Raw genomic sequence first — 19,564 nt, 5'->3', positions numbered from 1 at the left:
TCACCCTTCTAACAACCCAGATTCTAAAGCGTTAACCTTGAGCCCAATAGGGGCTTCAGAACTCTGCTGATTGCTAGTTTATTAAACATATTTTAAATATCATTACTGATTATAATTATCCCCAAATTCCATGAGCCCCTGCTTGCTCTTATCTTCCTGGCCAGTAGGTGGCAGCACAGGAGCATTCAAGGTTCAGGGTTGCAGGAAAAAAGGCGCAAAACGTTGGTGGTTCAGTTAAACTGCAGGACCCAGTACGTGGGGGAATTTGGGAAACCTTTTCTTGGCTCTGCGGTGGTGCCCTGCTTACCACCAGGCACCCACCCACACGCCACATCCCAGTGAGCGTGGGCAGGGGAGACCAAGGGAAGAAGATGACTCCACTTCCGGGAGCTCATTTGGGGAAGACGGCATTTGGGGGTATGTCAAGTGCTGTCCTGGAAAGTTTTTCCCCAAACCTGGGTCATACGTAATGAGATAATGCATTTATCTGCCCTGCTGTAAGTGCTTAGCCAGTGTTAGCTGTTCATACACATACTTCACTTCATTTAATCCTTACAACGAACCATTAGGTGAGTCTTAGCAGCCCATTTTACAGATGAGAAAATTGAAGCTCAGAGGGCTGGCTTCTGTTGTCCAGCATCGCATGACAAGAGAAAGCAATGTGGGGCTTTGAACCCAGGTCTCAAAGTCCAGCTGTGTTCTCCTTCTAGCTGGCAAGCGGATTGATGCTGAACCTTTATCAAGCAACACACACAGATACTTCTCAAGGAGAATGTGGGGCTATACCTCCCAGGGCACAGGAGTGGGTAGACCCAGAGTTTTCCTGGGGGAGGTGTGATTTCAGAGGAACAAAATCAGAGACCAGGGTGTGTGGAGGGAGGGGCTGTTGAGGATGAGAGCTGGTCCCAGCTGCTGGGCTGGGAGGCAGGAGACCAGACTTGCATTTCGTTTCTGCTGTCCCATTGCTGTGTGACCTTGGGCAGGTCCTGGCCCTCTCTGGGCTTTCCTTTCCTCATCTGTGGATGAGATCATCTCACAGGTCCTTGCTGGTCCCCACTGTCCCAGAAATCCAGAAGCTCCAGTACTAAACCCTCTCATGAACAAAAGAAAACCAAGCCCATGCCTCATAAAGCTGGTGCTGGGATTACCAAGGTCACAGACAGAAATGCCAGTTGGCCTGTGTAAAACAGCTCGACCCTGAGGCTGGGCCACCTGGGGCCCTGGGGGTGGCCTTGAGGAGGCTATTCCTGCCCTGGTCTCATCTGAGGGTTCACCTATCACAGGTGAGGCTGTCCAGGAAGCAGGTGCTGTGGTGGTTAGTGGTGGAGCCAGGAGGAAGCAGCTTGCAGCACGGGGAGCCGGCAGCCTGGGATGCAGCCCTGTGCTGCCTCTGCCAGCCCATGGGATCAAAGCAAAGACCACTCTGGAGACAGCCAGGGCCTGGGCCCCTGTCTTGCTCAGCCACTAACCGGCCCTTTGTGCCCCCTCCCCTGAAGAGCACGAGTGAGCCGGGCTAGAAAGCTGAGGTGCCCCCAGGAGGCTGTCCTCGAACCACACTCCTCAGAGCAGCTGGGCAGCGAGTTCTGTCTCGAAGGGGGATCTGTCCCACCAGGAAAGGGGTAGGCCTGCAGGGAGGGACCTTGACCACCCTGTCCTTTGGGATGGGAAATCCAGGGATCAGCACCCCCACTCCTGTAAGCCCAGGAAAAGCCTGGTGGGGAAAGGCTGGATCTGTAGGGAACCACACGCAGCAGGTCAGAGCCCAGAGGTGTGTGTGTGTGTGTGCACGTGTTGGGTGTGCACAGGTGTGCACGGGGCATGTGCATGTGTTCAATACAGGTGTATGTGTGTGGATGTGCGCATGGGTGTATATGTGTGCAGGTGTGGGGTGTGGGGGTGTGTGAAGTGTGCAGCATGGGTATGTGCCCATGTGTATATGTATGTATGCAAATGTGTGTGCATGCGTGTGTGTATATGCCCATGTGCAGTATCTTATGTCCCTCTGGCATTCAGGCAGGGGCTTCCAGCTTTGGGCACCGCTGGCAGGTGGCAGCGTGGTCTGGGCACCTGGAGTTGGCCCTGTCCTCTGGGAAGAGGACTGGCAGAGTAAGAGGAGGCCTCTGGGCAGGAGCAGGGACATTGGGCCATCAGAGGGCACAGCAGGGGCAGCAGGGCAAGATCTAGGAGACTTGACTCTGTGCCGGGCACTGGGCTCAGCTCCTCACCCATATGGCTTATTACTTACCACAACCCCTGGGGCAAGAGGTGTTATTACGCCCACTTTATGGTAAGGAGACTTTTGCATCCTCAAAGTCACACAGCTAGTAAGGGGGACATTCATCCAGCCAGTGAATTCATTCAACAGATGTTTTATTGAGCACCTACTATGTGCCAGGTCCAGTGCATGATGAACAAAACAGGACAAAGTCTGCCTCAGAGGACATGCTAGAGAGTGGGGTGGGGGTTGAGAAGTGTGGCGGTTAAGTGAAGATTGTTGGTTGGTAAAGTTGCTTCAATTTCTCCTGCCCCAGACCGGGATTGGCCAGGGGAGCAAGGTGGAGGTTGAGCCTCCGGGTGTGGTCAGGTGTACCCAGGGCTCAGGGAGGGGAGCCTGCAGGGCCCCCAGCTGAATGTGTATGTCAGGATGGAAGGCAGGACCTGCCTTGGGCCCCTGGCACCTTGAAGCCTTGGTCTCCCTCCTCCCCACCTCCTCCTGGCCCAGCCAAGACAAGAGGGTGAAGCCAAACTCTAAAGGTGTTCACCCTGGGGTGGGGGTGGGGGTCCCTCAAAATGGTTGATGCCTGGTCCCACCCCAGACCTGTCAACTCAGAATCGGTGGGGCCAGGAATCCAGATTTTTGGCAGGTGCCCCAATGATTCTGACCTGCAGCCGTGCTTGGGTGCCTCTTTCTAAACCCTCAAGCTGCCTCTAGACCCAGAGTCCTTGCCCAGCCCCATCTGTGAAATGGGCAGAGTTGCTGCAGAGTATTCTTGGGAAGAAGAAGAAAGGTCCTGCCCATCACCTGCCTCCAGCCCCGTCTCCACACTTCTTTCCTGAGCAGGGCAGAAGAGCTTGGAGGATGTAGGGGTGTGTGGGGGGACTCACATAGTTTTTCCAGTTCACACGTAGAAGGCAGCTGTCCCTGTGTCTTAGCTTGGGCTCCCTGGGAATGAACCTCAGGAGCATGCTGGGTGGGAGGTGCTGGGCAGTGGTCTCAGGGGAGATGCTTGCGAGGGAGTGAGGTCTGCAGGAAGGTGAGGATGAAGCTGGGCCTCGGGGCCGGTTGGCTGGGGCCCCAGTGAGCCCTCGGGAGCTCTGGAGCTGGGGTGTCCTTCATAGAGGTCCCCGACATTGGTCAGTCCTGGCTGTGGCCACACTAGGGAACCAGCAGGGGGAGGGGGTGGTGAAACTTAGGTGACTAGGACAACTTCCCAGTGAGAAGCAGAGCTGAGAGCTACCTGGGCACTGTGATGCCACTGCACCCTGGGCTGCTGTCCACCCCAGGCCTGGCCGTGGGACCCTGTGAGCACCTCAGATCTGCTGCCCAAGCACAGTGCAGCAAGCTGGGGGTTGGGGAAGAGGGATGGAGGCAGCAGATCCAGGCCGTGTGGGCCCTCACCTCCCCATCAGGTCTGGATGCCGGGAAGGGGGAGGCCTCCTGACCCAGACCCTCCCTGAATCCCCTCTCCTTGGAGGTAGGCATTGGCCTCCCTGCAGGCCTGCGGAGCTCCAGGCCTGCATCCTCAGAGCCCTCAGACTGGATTTCTGGGAAAGAGAAGTTCCTTTATCCTGACCTCCTGCTTTGGGGGATGTGGGGGCCGGGGAGCCCAGGAGGCCTCGGCTCTGTCCAGCCCTTCCCATCGGGCCTGGCAGAGGGTGCAGCTGCCCTCGGCAGGCCCCGTGACGCAGGCCAGCAGCAGGGAGGCTGCCCAGGCTGGGGCTGAGCCAGGGCCTGCGGAGGGCCCTCTGTCCAGGCCAGATGGCCACTGCTCCGGTGGGAGGGGCTGCCAACACCTCCGCAGTGGCCTGGCCGGGTTCTCCAAGCTTCCCTTGTCTAGCGGGCCTTCAGCTGCTGTGTACCGAGAGGCTGCACTTCTTCCCTGGAAAGTGGGGCTTTGAGAGGCCCACCACCTGCACTGCCTCCCTGGGACTCTCTCCCCACTCCAGGGCCCAGCCAGGCCTGCCAAGTCTCACGTCAACACTGACCAAGGTCCTGCAGGAAGCCTGTGAGGTGGCCTGGGCGGTGGGGCCTTCCCTCATAGCATCCCCTCCTCTGCAGTTCAGGCTGGTCAACTCCTCATTCATTCATTCATTCATCCATCCGTTCATTCCTCCAGCAAATACATCAAGCACCTGTAACACTCCAGGGGCTGTTCTGAGCCCTGAAATTACACAGACGAACAAGATGGGCAAGGCCCCTGCCCTTCCAAAGCTGGCCCTCTACTGGGGAAGATCGGAAAACTAAGAAACAAGGTGCCTGGTCGTGTGATTGAGACAGGGATGCTTTAGGAAAGGCTGCGAAGAGGAGCAGCCAGCCAGGCCAAGTTCACGGGGCGTGGTAAGGAAGGGGCAGAAAGAGAGTTCCAAGAAGAGGAAAAAGCACAGGGGGTGTGGTGGGTCTGGCGTGTGCTTGTGGCGGTAGGGGTTTGGAGGGGTGGAAGAGGGCCGTTGGGCTGGGACCCCAAGGCCTTGTAGGAGCTGGGTTTGAGTCTGTGAGGCTTTCACTAGGGGAGCAATATAAACATAGCTCACGTGCAGGGGGCTCTTCGGACAGGCAGGCCATTGTGCCAATCACCTGACATAGGCCAACTCATTCAAACTTCCTAAGAACCAGATGGTAGGTCCTATTATCCCATTTCACACACAAGAAAACAGAGGCACTGGATGGATAAGTCATTTGCTCAGTGAGATACTCCAAGTCAGTGATAGGGCTGGGATGTGTGGTAGGCAGCCTGACTGTAGAACCCTAACCACTGAACCACACTGCCTCTTGGGGTACACTTTCCTCCCCTCCAAAAACACCTCCTCCAGGAAGCCTTCTCACCCCAGAGTTTGTCTGCTCTGATTAAGCAACACATCAGCACCCTACATGGCCTAAAAGCCTGTAGAGTCCTTAGGAGGTCATCTTGTCCATGCCCCTGCCTCCAGATGGAAATGGTATTATAAGTCTCATTTTGCAGATGAGACTGCAGAGACCCAACGAGGCTTGAACATTACTTAGAGTCAGTGAGGGAGGCCTTGGTCTCCCGAATTCTTCCACCCTGGCCCCAACCTCTCCAACCCCTCCCGACCTCTTTGAGACAATTCTAAGTTTGTTTTTGTCTGCCCACCCCTCCCCCTCCCCCAGCTAGACAGAGGCCTTCCCTGTGCCCACCACATGGCGATGCACATAGTAGGGGCATACTCAATGCCTGAAGATGGAATGGGTGGTGCATACAGGAACTTGCTGGGCTTGGTGCTGCTGCCTGGGATTCTTGAACAGAGACGTTTTGCAGAATGGATGTGAGCTGAGGAGTAAAGGATGCTTCGGAATCTTCTAGTGAGTCAGGGAGCCAGGCTGGAGTGTTTCTGTCTGGAGAGGGAAGGGCATCCCAGCTGGAGGGAACAGCATATGCAGAGACAGCGGGTGGGGAGGACAAGGAGTTCTGTTTGACCTGAGCATGGAGAGAAGATGGGCAATGAGCCTAGGGTGGGTGGCAGGGATGGGATGGGGGCTGTGTGCCAGGCTAAGAAGCTGCCACTCTGGATTGGGAAGGGGTTGGGCAAGCAGGCAGAGGGGAGTAGCTGACCAGTGAGCCCTGGATGCAAATCCCGACCTTGCCGCTTGAACTTGTGCAAGTCATAGGCCCTCTTGGAGCCCCAGTTTCCCCCCTTCATTATTTGGGGGTGGTGCCCACTCCTAAGGACCCTTTGAGCCCTGCACACTCTTATTATGTGGTTGCTGCTCTCTTGCACTCCCGACAAACAGAGAGACTCCTTGGGTAGATATGAAATCTCTTTGATGCCCTGATTTCTTGTTGCCATACATGGCTTTGCTCTGCAATGTTCCACCAGCCCTTTGAAAGGCGTGTGTCCCAGGGCCTCCAGTTCACAAGGGAGCCTGGGTCGACATGCTCTTTCTTACTTTCAAACCCTTCCTCTTGTGGAGTCCCACCCAGGGCAGGCCAGTCTCGTGGGCCTGGGCCTGGGCATGGACGTGGCCCAGCTCTGAGGGCGGGGGCATCAGGGGCATGAGTGGGATCAGCATGGCCATTGGCATCAGTGGCATCAGCTCCTCCGAGGCCCCAGGGGGGATGAAGGGCAGCTCATTAGGATCCAAGTGGGCGTCACTCCAGCCCTCGCAGCTATCACTGCGGTCCTCTGGATTGGTGGCTTCATTCTCAGATATGGTGACAATCTCAGTGGTGTCTTCTCCAGGGTTGCTGTCTAAGTCCCCTGCTCCTCGGCTGGTGCCTCTCTCAAGTGTGCTGGCTGTGTGGGCGTCTGCTGCGCCCTCCTGCTTCTGCCTAGAGCCAGCCGAAGGGGCACAGCCGAGCCCACACATCTTAGCTCTGCCCTGGCCAGTCCAGAAGAGGCTGAGCTCTTGGCGGCAGGCAGCCACAGCCAGGCTGGTGAGCAGGGTGCTGGACACTAGGTAGAGCAAGGCAGGTTGGCCCATCTGCATGAGGACCATGGCCATGAATGTGACCAGCAGGCCCACAGCATAGGCCACGGTGCAGGCCACGAAGTAGACCTGACGGGAGCAGACTTGCACATCAAAGCGGCAACAGTAAGCAACCAGGAAGCCGGGGACCACGATGTCACCGAAGCCAAGGATGGAGAAGGGCTGGCTGCACAGGGTCAAGGCGGAGACTCTTAGCCGGGGCACTTTGAGTACCATGGGCAGCCTCTCATGGCTTGAAGAATCTGCAGGGCCCAAGGCAACCTGCGCCATGATGCTCTCACCAGTTTTGGTGAAGAAGGGGGTGACGAAGACAAAGAAGACATCAAAGGCCAGCAGGGCCAGCAGGAAGGAGGAGCAGTTCTTGAGAGTGGGCAGCCGCACACGGTGCAGGACGAACAGGCAGTAGGAAATGCCCAGTGTGTCCTGCAGGAGCCACGCCCAGCGGTCCTCATTGCGGTAGGCCACCCAGAAGATGATCACGGTTGTGCACAGGCTCGCGAGCAACAGCAGAGGCAGCGGCAGAGAGGCCCAGAGGCTGTGCGGAGGCCTCTGGTATTGCCGCAGGGACAGGCGGCACACCAGGGGTGACAGGCAGCTGTAGAGGCCAATGCCAGCACCCAGGCCAAAGATCCCAATGGTGACATAGACAAAGTGGTCATAGAAGAAGTAGAGCAGCAGCATGAGCGAGCAGGACAGGGTGACCACCACGCCTGTCATGGCCGGCGTGAAGTCCACTGGGATGTCCTCATTATCTTCCTTCTGGGCTCCCTCAGCTGCTGCTGCTTCCTGCAGCTGATGGTGACCACCAGGCCCCCCTCCTCTTCGGGCACGGCGCCGCTGTAGCCGGTTGGCTTCGGTCAGGCCGGCCCAGTAGCCACCTGCAGCCACTGTGCCCACAGCCAGGATGAAGATGACCAGCATGTTGTAGTCGATGATGGGCTCTGGGGGTGCATACATGGCCACGCGGACGACGGCCTCCCCACGAGTGTGGCTGAGGATGTCCAGCATGTCAGCATAGTGGAGCATAGCCACAGGGATGGTGAGGTCTGCCAGGGGCTGGCGGGGATCCTGGGGTGCCAGGGTGGTGTCTGAGCACTGTTGGTCACTGACCCGGCTCACGATGAGCAGCCCGTGGGCACCTTGGCCCTGAGCCAGCCAGCCTTTCGTGTGGAAGCTGCAGTTACCCCTCATGACCATGGCAGTGGTCTGGCGGAGGGGCCGCTGGCTGGGGGAGCGGAGCTGGGCCTGGTGGGGGGAATCCTCACCCGGGCACCAGGGTGCCTTGGTGCCGTCATACAGGGGCAGGAGTGGGGCGTGGTGCAGATCCCGGGGGAGGGTGATGTAGTCGGAGCTGAGCAGGATACAGTAGTCCTTGCTCCAATTCTCCGACACCACGTGGGCCACGCCGTACTTTCCCCCGGCCACGGTGCTGATGAGGAGGAGGAAGCCCACGGGGAGGAGGAAGCCCAGGCACGCCATCTTCTTCAGTTCCTACTGCAACATCTGCGGGCAGCAGCCCAATACCCCTCCCAGGGGCAGGCGTGGCCCTTTGTCACAGAGCAGTCTGGCCACCTGTCCTGGAAACCAGGGCCACACCTATCTAGTCATAAAGCTGTGTGGTCCCCAGCCGAGGGCGCTGCTGTGGGGCACAGGGTCCCTCTAGAATGATGCCCCCCAACCCTGGGAGACCAGGGGAGAGGTCATATGGACCCTGCTCTCTGCCCAGACCCTAGTGGGTTTAGACCAGGTACTTTGAAATAAAAGGTGTGAGCATGGGGTTTGCAGGCCAGATAGGATTCTGAACCAACTTTTCTCCTTACCCATGGGGAACACAGGCCAATGTCACTCCTCTCTAGGCCAGTTTCTTTAGCTGTAAAGAAATGAGGACGTTGGGCCAGAGAGTTTCTAAGGTCCCTTGGAGCTCTGAGCTCAGTAACATTGAGCACTTTTACCGAGGGCTTACTAGGCGCCAGGTACCCTAGCTGTACCTGTTGCACAGTTGCAAGGAGGTGTCATTATATCTGCACAGCCTGAGGCTGTCCCTCAAAGTCGGTCCCCATTTCTGCCAGGCACATGACCAGAATTCACCTCCAACTCCATTTACAGTTGGGAACGGACAGGTGACCAGGAGAAATTAAGCAAAAATGATGTGAACTCTTTACATCAGGGGCTTAGGCTGACAGGCTGTGGGGCTCCTGGTTTACCCTCTCTTTCCCTTTCTCAGGAGTCAGAACAAGGACGGGCCTGTGATGTGTCTGTCTATGACGACAAGGACAATGTCCTGAGGAACGGAGAGGAAGAAAGTGAAGGGAACCAGGTCCCCGGATTCCATGTGGAACAGTAGCCCAGGATGCGCACTATGGACTGTTACAAGAGAGAGACATGATCTTCCTTAAGGCATTGATTTGTCATGGGTCTCTTTGTTATAGCCACTTAACGTTACCTTAATACACCCACTTCATGGATAAGTAAAACTGAGGCTTGGAGAAGCCCACATTGACACAGCAAAGAAGGCTGGGGCTCTTGTGCTGGTTAAATGGACCTTGATGTCTTCCAAATGTTTTCCTGCTGGATTCTGAGCCACTCTCCTGGCTGCAACTCTGAGGCTGGGCAGACTTTCCGCTGGAAAGAGAACTCAAATACTGGTGAGAGGTGGATTTGAAGCCAGGAGCCCCAGGTTTTGGCTCTGCAGGTTTGCACCCAGCTCTGTGGTGTATGCCCTCACAGGTCACCCAGGACCTCCTGTCCAGGCTTCTTCAGGCCACCCATGATGGAGTGGATTTGAGGAATGAGGTTTTCAAAGCAGTTAGTGTGCAGGAGAGTAACCCTGGGGCCTCCGGAACCAGAAGGGAGGGATTTGGGGGCTGGAGCTTGGCAGTCCAGGTTCCATTGTCCTCATGTTCTCCCCACTGGCCTGGCCTGTCACTCCAGTCTCTGCATAGGTTGTCACATGGCATTCTCCCTGTGTGTCTCTGTGTCTCTTCTCTTCTTTATAAAGACATAGTTATAATGGATTAGGGCCCACCCTAATGACACCATCTTAACTTGATTATGTCTGCAAACACCCTACTTCCAAATAAGGTCGCATTAACAGGTACTGGGGTTTAGGACTTCAACATGCCTATTTGGGGGCACAATTGTGGGCAGCCCCACAACACACATGTAATTTTAACCTCTAAGGAGTAAGCATGCTGATTTTTTTTTTTTTTTTTTTTTTTTTTTTTTTTTGAGACAGGGTCTTGCTCTGTTGCTCGGCTGGAGTGCAGTGGCACGATCTCAGCTCACTGCAAACTCCACCTCCTGGTTTCAAGCAATTCTCCCCCGACCCAGCCTCCCAAGTAGCTGGGATTACAGGTGTGTGCCACCATGCCCAGCTAATTTTTGTAATTTTAGTACAGATGGTGTCTCACCATTTTGCCCAGGCTGGTCTAACTCCTGGCCTTAAGTGAATCGCCCACCTCGGCCTCCCGAGGTGCTGAGATTACAGGCACGAGCCACTGTGCCTGGCCAATCACTGATCTTTCTCAAGGACTCTCCTTCTTTTCTCTTTGAGATGGAGTCTCACTCTGTCCCCTAGGCAGGCTGGAGTGCAGTGGCACAATCTTGGCTCACTGCAACCTCCACCTCCCAAGTTCAAGCGATTCTCCTGCCTCAGCCTCCCAAGTAGCTGAGATTATAGGCGCCCACCACCATACCTGGCTAATTTTTGTATTTTTAGTAGACATGGGGTTTCACCATGTTAGCCAGGCTGGTCTCAAACTCCTGGCCTCAGGTGATCTGGCCACCTTGGTCCCCCAAAGTGCTGGGATTACAGGAGTGAGCCACCGTGCCTGTCAAGGCCTCTCCTTCTATTACGGGTCCATCTCTTGCAGTCCCACACTGCTTTCCTTGGGAAATCCACAGGGAGGAAACATCATCTCCAACATCAGCTGTGGATTCTTTGAAGTGGAGGGTGAGTTTAAAGGGCCCTGTGAAGTGGTCAGCAAGTGGAACCCATCTGAGATTCTGACAATTCTCTCCCACCCAGTTATTTACACTCATCTCACCCACACCTAATTTGCCAATATTTTTGGTGACTCATTTGTAAAGTATCCTTCAAAGCATTAGACTGAATTTTCATGTCCAAAACACCAAAAGCAATGGCAACAAAAGACAAAATTGACAAATGGGATCTAATTAAACTAAAGAGCTTCTGCACAGCAAAAGAAACTACCATCAGAGTGAATAGGCAACCTACAACATGGGAGAAAATTTTCGCAACCTACTCATCTGACAAAGGGCTAATATCCAGAATCTACAGTGAACTCAAACACATTTACAAGAAAAAAACAAACAACCCCATCAAAAAGTGGGCGAAGGACATGAACAGACACTTCTCAAAAGAAGACATTTATGCAGCCAAAAAACACATGAAAAAATGCTCATCATCACTGGCCATCAGAGAAATGCAAATCAAAACCACTATGAGATATCATCTCACACCAGTTAGAATGGCAATCATTAAAAAGTCAGGAAACAACAGGTGCTGGAGAGGATGTGGAGAAATAGGAACACTTTTACACTGTTGGTGGGACTGTAAACTAGTTCAACCATTGTGGAAGTCAGTGTGGCGATTCCTCAGGGATCTAGAACTAGAAATACCATTTGACCCAGCCATCCCATTACTGGGTATATACCCAAATGACTATAAATCATGCTGCTATAAAGACACATGCACACGTATGTTTATTGGGGCATTATTCACAATAGCAAAGACTTGGAACCAACCCAAATGTCCAACAATGATAGACTGGATTAAGAAAATGTGGCACATATACACCATGGAATACTATGCAGCCATAAAAAATAATGAGTTCATATCCTTTGTAGGGACATGGATGAAATTGGAAACCATCATTCTCAGTAAACTATCGCAAGAACAAAAAACCAAACACTGCATATTCTCACTCATAGGTGGGAATTGAACAATGAGATCACATGGACACAGGAAGGGGAATATCACACTCTGGGGACTGTGGTGGGGGGGGGAGGGGGGAGGGATAGCATTGGGAGATATACCTAATGCTAGATGACGAGTTAGTGGGTGCAGCGCACCAGCATGGCACATGTATACATATGTAACTAACCTGCACAATGTGCACATGTACCCTAAAACTTGAAGTATAATTTAAAAAAAAAAAAAAAAAGAAACATCTCTCCTTGTTAGTGCACTTCTGATTCATCAGTAATATAACATTTAGTTAGATTACGACAGTAATTACAATGACAAGTGAACTGTCAGAAACATGTTCAGGAACAAATACAAGTGACTGGCAAACAAACCACCAGCCGGTGTGAGGAGAAGCAGGCAGAGCCCAGGGGAGGAGGCTGCCAGCTGTCCCTTCCGAGTGCTCCCATTTCAAAGGGGAGGTTGGCAGGAGGGTGGTTAGGAGAGGGAGGCTCGCCTGTAGGCCACAGGAGGGCTGTGACAGTAAAACCCTTTCTGGCCCCCCAGCAACGAATGGGCAACCTAGACCCTCACTCCAGGCCCTGTTCTCCACGCAGGGAGTCGTGGATCTTTTAAAAAACAAGAACCAGCACACCCACTTTGTCACAAAACCCAGACAATCACAAGCTTTGTCGAGGATATAGGGAAGTTGGGACCCTCATACACTGCTGGTGGGAATGGAAAATTGTGCAGCCGCTGCAGGAAACAGCTTGGTGGTTCCTAGATAAGTTAAACAGAGTTACCATATGACCCAGCACTTATACTCCCGGATATATATCCCAAAGAATTGAAATCAGGCCTTCAAACAAAAGCGTGTACATGCATGCTCATAGCAGGACTATTCATGATAACTTGGAATAGGTGGAGAGAACCCATATGTCCATCCACTGATGAATGGAGAAACTGCGGTCTCTCCACACAAGGGAATAGCATTCAGCCATAAGAAAGAATGACGTTTTGATACCTGCTACCATGTGGATGGACCTTGAAAACATTATGCTAAGCCGAAACACATTATGCTAAGTGGAAACACATTATGCTAAATGAAGAAGCCAGACACAAAAGGACGCATATTGTACGATTAATTCCACTTACGTGAAACAGCCAAAACAGGCAGATCTACAGAGGCAGAGAGCAGATTCGTGGCGGGCAGGGGCTGGGGGAGGAGAGAATGAGGAGTGACTGGTGGGTATGGGATTTCCATTTGGGGTGATGAAGAAGTTCCAGAACTTTTTATATCTCAGTGGTTTCAGTTGCACGACATTGTGTATTTAAAGTCACTGAATTGTGCACTAACATGGTTGAAATGGGACTTTTTTTTGAGATGGAATTTCGCTCTTGTCCCTCAGGCTGGAGTGCAGTGGTACAATCTCAGCTCACTGCAACCTCCACCTCCCAGGTTCAAGTGATTCTCCTGCCTCAGCCTCCCGAGTAGCTGGGATTACAGGCATGCACCACCATCATGCCCAGCTATTTTTCGTATTTTTAGGAGAGACAGGGTTTCACCATGTTGGCCAGGCTGGTCTCGAACTCCTGACCTCAAGTGATTCACCCACCTTGGCCTCCCAAAGTGCTGGGATTACAGGTGTGAGCCACAGCGCCCAGACGAAATGGAGCAACTCCAGTCCCCTCCAGCTGCTCTCTCCTCGGGACAGGTCTCATTTTAGTTCTTCTGGACTCCATCACACCAGCACATGCCCCAATTTGGGGGTCTGCACAGACACCTCAAGCAGAGCTTGCTCCTGCCCCTTCTCCCAGATCTACCCGTGGACTGGTTGCCCAGGGCCTAGATAATTCGCAGAAGGCTCATTCCCTCCAAGACTCTGCCTGGGACCCCACTCACAGAAGGCTTTCGCGGGTATGTTTGATCACTGCTTCCCCAGGTCCCCCATCCCTGTGCCCACCCCCATCCATCAGCCCTGGAATCATTCCTCTGGTGGCCACTCGGAGCACTGGTCAGTGCCCTCACATGAGTGGCTGATGCCCCTTGGGGCCATGGCCCACTGCCAGGCTGAAATCCTGTTCCAAGACTTCAGTCCCACCACCCTCCCCACCCCCACTCCAGATTCAACTCCTTTCCTGGAGGGCACCCCCTGTATCTGTGACTTTGCTCCCCACAACTCCCCCTCCCTCCCCCCACCCTACTGCCCCCTCAGCTATGGCCTGGGCTCTCGGGGTGGCTGCCCAGAGCAGGCTGGGGTAGTGTCTCTGCCTTCTACTTGAGGACCTAGGTGCAGCTGGAACATTTATCTTCAACACACAGGGCAGCAGGGCCAGCAGGCCCCAGGCAGCAGGTCTCAGGAAGGGTGGGGAAGGGGCCTAGTTCACCTGGCCCCTCACCTGCCCTTGCTGCCCTGCCCAGCAGCTTCCCCGCTGCATGTTCTAGAGTGGATTGCCATCCACTCCCTCCCCCTTCCCCTGTGATGAGGATGAGCCAGGCAGGCCCACCAGCTGCTGCCCCCATGCCCCCTCACCCTAGCTGATGCCTGCCGTGCCCCCAACCTGGGCTCCTTAGGCACCTAAGAGGCCACCACCCCTTCTTCTGCTCTACCTGCCTTGGCCCTATGGGCAATGAGGCTGGGCAGCAGGGATCAGTCAAGGACCCCTTGGAGGGACAGAAGCCGGTAGGGCTGCTATCTGGCAGCCAAGGGTGGTCTCTGGCCTTATCTCCAAATAATAGTCTCATTGGTGTTCCCAAGCCACTGAGAGCTTTGATAAATATATATGGCCCAGGCCTCTCTTGAGCCTGGTCTGCCAGCAGGACCTGCAGGTGTTGGTGAGCTGAGGGCAGGGGTGGGAGGTGATGCTCTGAGGTAGAGCTGGGATGGGGCTGGGGACGGGAGACTGGCAGGTGGAGCTGGCTTGGAGGCCAGATTTGGGGAGTGGGCTGCCCGAGGCCCACGCTCCGCAGGCTCCAATTCCTTCAGCTAGCTCATCTCTGAATGCTGTTTGACCACAGACTGGGGATGGAAGGATTTCCCTGGGGAGGGGATTGGAAGGGGCAGTGGGGCTGGGAGGACAGCCTTACTAAGAACTCCCACTGCATAGGGGTTAAGCTTCACGGAGGCCTAGTGTGGCCTCCCTGGCTTTTCATCCATCCGTGGGTGCCATCAGGCAGGTATCTTAACCTCTCTGGGTTTTATTTGCCTTATCTGTTAAATGGGGATAACAGCCCCGCCTCATAGGGCAGTATAAAGAGTCAATGAGATAAACATGTGAGGGGCTAAGCAGCACCTGATGCCCGGTAAACAATCAATAATGATCAGTGTTGCTGTTAGCAAATTGTAGAAAGCATTCTCCTCGGTTTGAAGCAAGTGTGGGCAGCTGAGTTTGAAGTCAGTTGGCAGTTTGGATGAGCTGGCTCTGAGGTACCCCTGGGCTGGAGGCCAGCAGCACACTCCTTGGCTGGGGTGTAGGGGGGCCCACTGTGGCTGATGGTGGCCCCGGCTGCATTGTTTGAAATTAAGCATCATTTTAAGGAGTTGGGGGGTGGAGGATGTCAGGAAGCTGGGGAAGGAGATGCTGGATCCACAGAACTCTCATTGCTCGGCGGCTGGACACTGGTGGGGCCATCTTTGGGGAAGTCCCATCTTCACGTGGGGCACGTCCCAGATCACGGAGACCCTGAGGCCTCCTTGCTGCCCTCTTGCCACAGAGCTCTTCATTGGTTCTGGCCTCCCAGAACCCAAGCCCCTTCAGTTCACTGAGGGGTGAAAAAAGCCTTAGACTTGGAACCAGACCTTCAATCTCAGGGGAGCTGCCAGGCCTCAGTTTCCCTGGCTGCAAAACAGGTGGGTTACTACCTCTGTGGGCTAGTTGAGGATTACCCTAGAACTTAAAGTATAATAAAAATAAATAAATAAAGACACACACACAGAAATATAGAGATGTGAAGTGGGAAATCAGGGGTCTCACAGCCTTCAGAGCTGAGAGCCCCGAACAGAGATTTACCCACGTATTAAAAAAAAAAAAAAAAAGACAAATGTTATAAGGATGTTTGTGGATGGCAAAGTAATCTACAATACCCACAATGAAGGTATTATTCTATGGATTCCAAACCCACCTCATCTGCTAACACATGGTTTTCCCCATCTGACTCTCCACCCAGTCCTGGTCCCGGGAGAGCTGAGCCGTCAGTAGCAGGGGGCTAGAGAAGGAGGCCTGGAGGGGAGGCTGAGGACCTCTGGGCAGGGGCTGTGCTGTCACACTAAGGGACGGGGAGGGGGTGGCCTGAACTGGAAAAACAGTGGGGCTTTTCCTCCACTACTGTTCTGTGCCCATGAAGGAGGACGTCAAGGAGAAATGGGCTCAGGTGGGGGTAGCATTAGGGGACCGCAGCCTTTAGGCATGGTGTGGAGAGAAATTCTTCCAGGCATGAGGTCTTCCGGGTCTGGGAGGGCCTCCAGCGACCTTCCCCCACCACTGCAGCTTGGAGGGTCCCCAGTGGCTCCCCCAACTTTGTGTAGTCGCATGTGTGTTTTTCGGCTCATCACACCCCACTCACTCCCACAAGGGCCTCGCCACCCCAAGCTGATTCCTGAGCAGAATGGCCCAGATGCCTGGTCTCAGGGCTGCCTTCTCTGCGACGAAGCCCAGAGCGCATGTCTGCCATGGGAGATGATAGAACTCTGGGCCTCTGGGCTGCAGGTTCTGAGGCTCAGATGTTCCTGGCTGTTCCCTGAAGCAGCCCCTCCGCCCTCAGATTCTCTCAATGGGAGGGGAGCCCCAGGCTCCATCTGCCTGCCCAGGGATTCCGCCTCCAGCTTCTCCGATGACCCCCAGACTTGTCTTGGAGCTGTCCTCTTGGTGGCCTTCCAGAGCCAGAGGCTCTGAGCTTTGTGTTTTTTTTGGGGTCCCTGGGGTCCCCCCTGGGTGGCTGCTCATCTCTCACCCAAGACCTAGCACAGTGCTGAGCACACAGTAGGTGCCCAGAAGGTGCCTGGCAGTGAGAGCAGCCAGGAAGCCCACTCAGGAAAGCGGGGTGCGGCCTGGCTGGGCTTATCCACACTTCCTGGTCTGTACCGTCCCTTCCCTGTCTTCCCCTCACCCCCACCCTCTCGGCTCCTCCACCCCTGCGGTGCGACCCTCATCCCATCCCCACTGGCATTGTCTCGGGAAAGCCTCGCCTTCTCACTTCTCCACCTTCACTGGGTGAGAGGCAGAGTTGGGAAAGCTGTCTCCGTTGTGGCCATTAGAGACTCAGGTCACTTCTAGTCTCTCCAGGCAGCCAGGACCCTTTACTGGGCTTCTTCCCACTCCCCACAATATCCCCCACGTTGCTCTGGAAGCCTCCAGCCTACCTCTGTCACGGTGCTCCCTGGGTCCCCCACCCCATCTCTCTACTTCAGGGCACAGAGCTTGGAGAATTGGCAGAGCAGAGTACCCCATAGGGCCTTCAAGGATATCCTTAGCTACACCCGGGCCCAGGCCCTCCCCAACGAAACGTGCCCTCCCTCAGCAGGAGCTGCGGGCCTTTCGGCACTGTGTCACCTTTGTCTGTTCCTGGTGTCCTGACACTGCAAGCTCTTGTGTGCGCCTGGGGGCACAAGTGCACATGTGTATACACACGTCCCACCCACGGGGCTCTCCTCCCTGGTTAGAGAGACCCAGAGACAAGGCCCGGGCTGCAGTGGGGCCCTGTGTCCAGTTCTGGTGTTCCACCCACACCCCCTGCCCCTCCAATGCAGCACACACTGGCTTCCACCCACCTGCACATCACTGTGCCGGAGAACTCTCTCTGGCCCTCTGTAGCCTGATGTGGGAATGCAGAAGAGTTCATGTCCCCCTGGGAGCAGCCCTCAACCCGCAGCTGATGGGAGATGGTGGATAAATACCCCAGCTCCCTCACCTGTTGGGTGGGATGAGGGAGGGCTTCCCCAGCGGAAGGGAGCTCCAGGCGCCCACAACAGTGTTGGAGTGTCAGTCCTGCCCCAGAGGCCACCCAGGGCTATACAAGCTCTGGCCCAGAGTTGGGGGCACTGAAGCCAGCAAGCCAGGGGAGCCTGAGTGTGCCACCCACCTCAGAGCGGCACTGGCCAGGGCTGGGGCATACCTGTCTCTTGCTCACAGGCTACCGTGTCCCCCTCTAGCCCCCACCTTTCCCCTGCCTTCCTTGCCTGGCTTCACTCCCTGTTGCCCTCTCTGTACTCCCCTTCCCTCGAGTTTGCACAAGAAGCCTCAGGGTCTCAGGGATGGCTTCTTGTGGCGGCCCTAGTGGAGACAGCTGCATTCACAGCCTGTCCAGTGGCCCAGCATCCTAATTCTGCTTCCCACCCCTCAGCTCAGCTCCTGCCTGGGGCTGGGACACACTCCCGTCTCCTTGTTCCTTCCCCTGACCCATGGTGTCCCTCCTCTGCATCCCTAACCGTGGTCCTCCTCTCCCTCTAATTCACCTCCTCACAACAAGCTGTCCCTAACTAAGGGGGCCCTGGCCGGACCCACCTGTTCCTCGAAGCCCTCCCTCCGCCCTCACCCCTCTCCCGGCCCTCAGGGGCTCTCCTGGCACCATCCTTGCCGGGGTGAGAGTGGGGTCAGATTTCTCAGCAACACAGCAGCCCCTGAAAGCTGGGAATCAGCCCCCACCTCTGTGAGACACCCTCTCCATCCAGCCCCCTGTGGAGTCTAGGCCTTCACAAATGCTGGTTGAAAAGATATTATTTATACCAGCCACCCGCCTCACAGCCGACACCCTCATCTTCTAGTGCCCCTCAAAGCCCTGCCCTGGCTGTCCAGTCCCTCTGGACATGGGCAGGTCAGTGGGGGCTGCGGCCGGTCCACACCTGGAGTGTAAGCAGCACGTTGTCCCAAGAGCCACTTGGGCAGGGGTCTTCTCCTGGCTTGCTTAGCTAGTGGTCCTGCCCCAGAGGCTATCCAGGGCTACAAGCTCTGCCCCAGAGGCTGGGACGGGGACACCCCTGGCTCTTGCTCACAGGCCACTCTGACCCCTCCAGCCCCCATCTTCTCACAAAAGAGGAAAAGGAGCAGGAGGTGACTGGTGTGGGGTGGTTAAGTGAGGGGAAGCTGGCCTGGCCTGCAGGGTAGTAAATGTTCAGGGTGAAGGCAGCAAGGCAGGGCATTGCTGGTGGCAGTGCCACAGTGCCAGTGAGGTTCTGGAGGCCTGGGGGGGGTGACTCTAGTGCTGTGGCCGCACGTCTGATGTTGACACCTGACTTCTGTCTCCAGGGTTCCTGAGCGAGGGCCCTTGGTTCCCAGTGGTGTCGGAAGGCATCACCGAGGTCCAGAGGCGTCATCGTGGTGAGTCAGAGGCTGTCACGAGTTGCCCATGATGCCCCGGGGCAGCAAATGGCCTCCCCACGGTTGCCGAGGGCAGCCCCAGGCCCCAGTGGGCTGGCCTTCTTGTGCTCTGGGAGAAGACAGCCTTGGAGGGACATGCGTGCTGCTGTAGGTGTCCAGCACCCCATTTCCATTCATTCCCATGTCCCTTCTCCAGGGAGGATTGGGCAGGGAAGCCAGAGGCCCTGGGCCCGGCCCAGTCCTGTAGGTGACTTTCCACTCGTGAGCTAGAGTCCTGCACGGCTGCAGGGGGAGAGCGGCGCCCCCCAGGCTGTCAGTGCCAGCTGCTCCTGGGGGAGTGGGCATGAGACCTAACAGGTCGCCTCCACAGGCAGGGTGGTCAGGGAGCCTGGCCGTCATCCCCCCAGCCACAGCTCTTTGGGGGCTGCTCCATGACCTGCCAGCTCAGACTGCTGTGGACTGCTTGATGCTGTGAAAGCTGACACGGGTTGGGGAGGTGGGGATGGACATGGCGCGGGCCACTCGGGCACGGATCGAGTGCTTGTCCTGCCACCGGTGCCACCTCTTCCGGATGGCAGAACGGACCTGTGGGCACAGGGAGGAGCACGACATCTGAGCCTGTGGCTCAGGACCACCTCCCTCCCCTGGGCCGCCACGAG

At 55.6% G+C, this 19,564-nt stretch overlaps 2 protein-coding genes and 1 long non-coding RNA gene across 9 annotated transcripts in view; 1 reads left to right on the top strand and 2 right to left on the bottom strand.

Annotated features, from left to right (window-relative positions):
- The window catches only part of LOC134808857 (uncharacterized), a 55,560-nt gene extending 45,866 nt beyond the window's left edge, over window positions 1–9,694 (top strand). Inside the window, exon 2 of the long non-coding RNA XR_010152818.1 lies at window positions 8,889–9,694. This is a non-coding gene — a long non-coding RNA (uncharacterized LOC134808857). The remainder of the gene's footprint in view (window positions 1–8,888) is intronic.
- On the bottom strand, window positions 5,982–8,358 carry SPPL2C (signal peptide peptidase like 2C). The gene has a single exon (XM_523673.9). The coding sequence runs from the start codon at window positions 8,141–8,143 to the stop codon at window positions 6,089–6,091; it is 2,055 nt and encodes a 684-aa protein (XP_523673.3). The 5' UTR covers window positions 8,144–8,358; the 3' UTR covers window positions 5,982–6,088.
- A 3,204-nt stretch (window positions 9,695–12,898) lies between the features above and the next one.
- Window positions 12,899–19,564, bottom strand: part of CRHR1 (corticotropin releasing hormone receptor 1) — a 56,830-nt gene continuing 50,164 nt past the window's right edge. For all 7 annotated transcript variants that reach the window (XM_054671351.2, XM_016930735.4, XM_016930738.4 and 4 more), the window contains one exon: window positions 12,899–19,490. In XM_054671351.2, coding sequence (XP_054527326.1) covers window positions 19,350–19,490 — 141 coding nt within the window. In that variant the 3' untranslated portion in view covers window positions 12,899–19,349. The remainder of the gene's footprint in view (window positions 19,491–19,564) is intronic.

This window comes from Pan troglodytes, chromosome 19 (genome assembly GCF_028858775.2).
Source record: "Pan troglodytes isolate AG18354 chromosome 19, NHGRI_mPanTro3-v2.0_pri, whole genome shotgun sequence".
NCBI classification, from domain to species: Eukaryota; Metazoa; Chordata; class Mammalia; order Primates; family Hominidae; genus Pan; species Pan troglodytes.
This window is presented reverse-complemented; position numbering and strand designations above follow the sequence as displayed.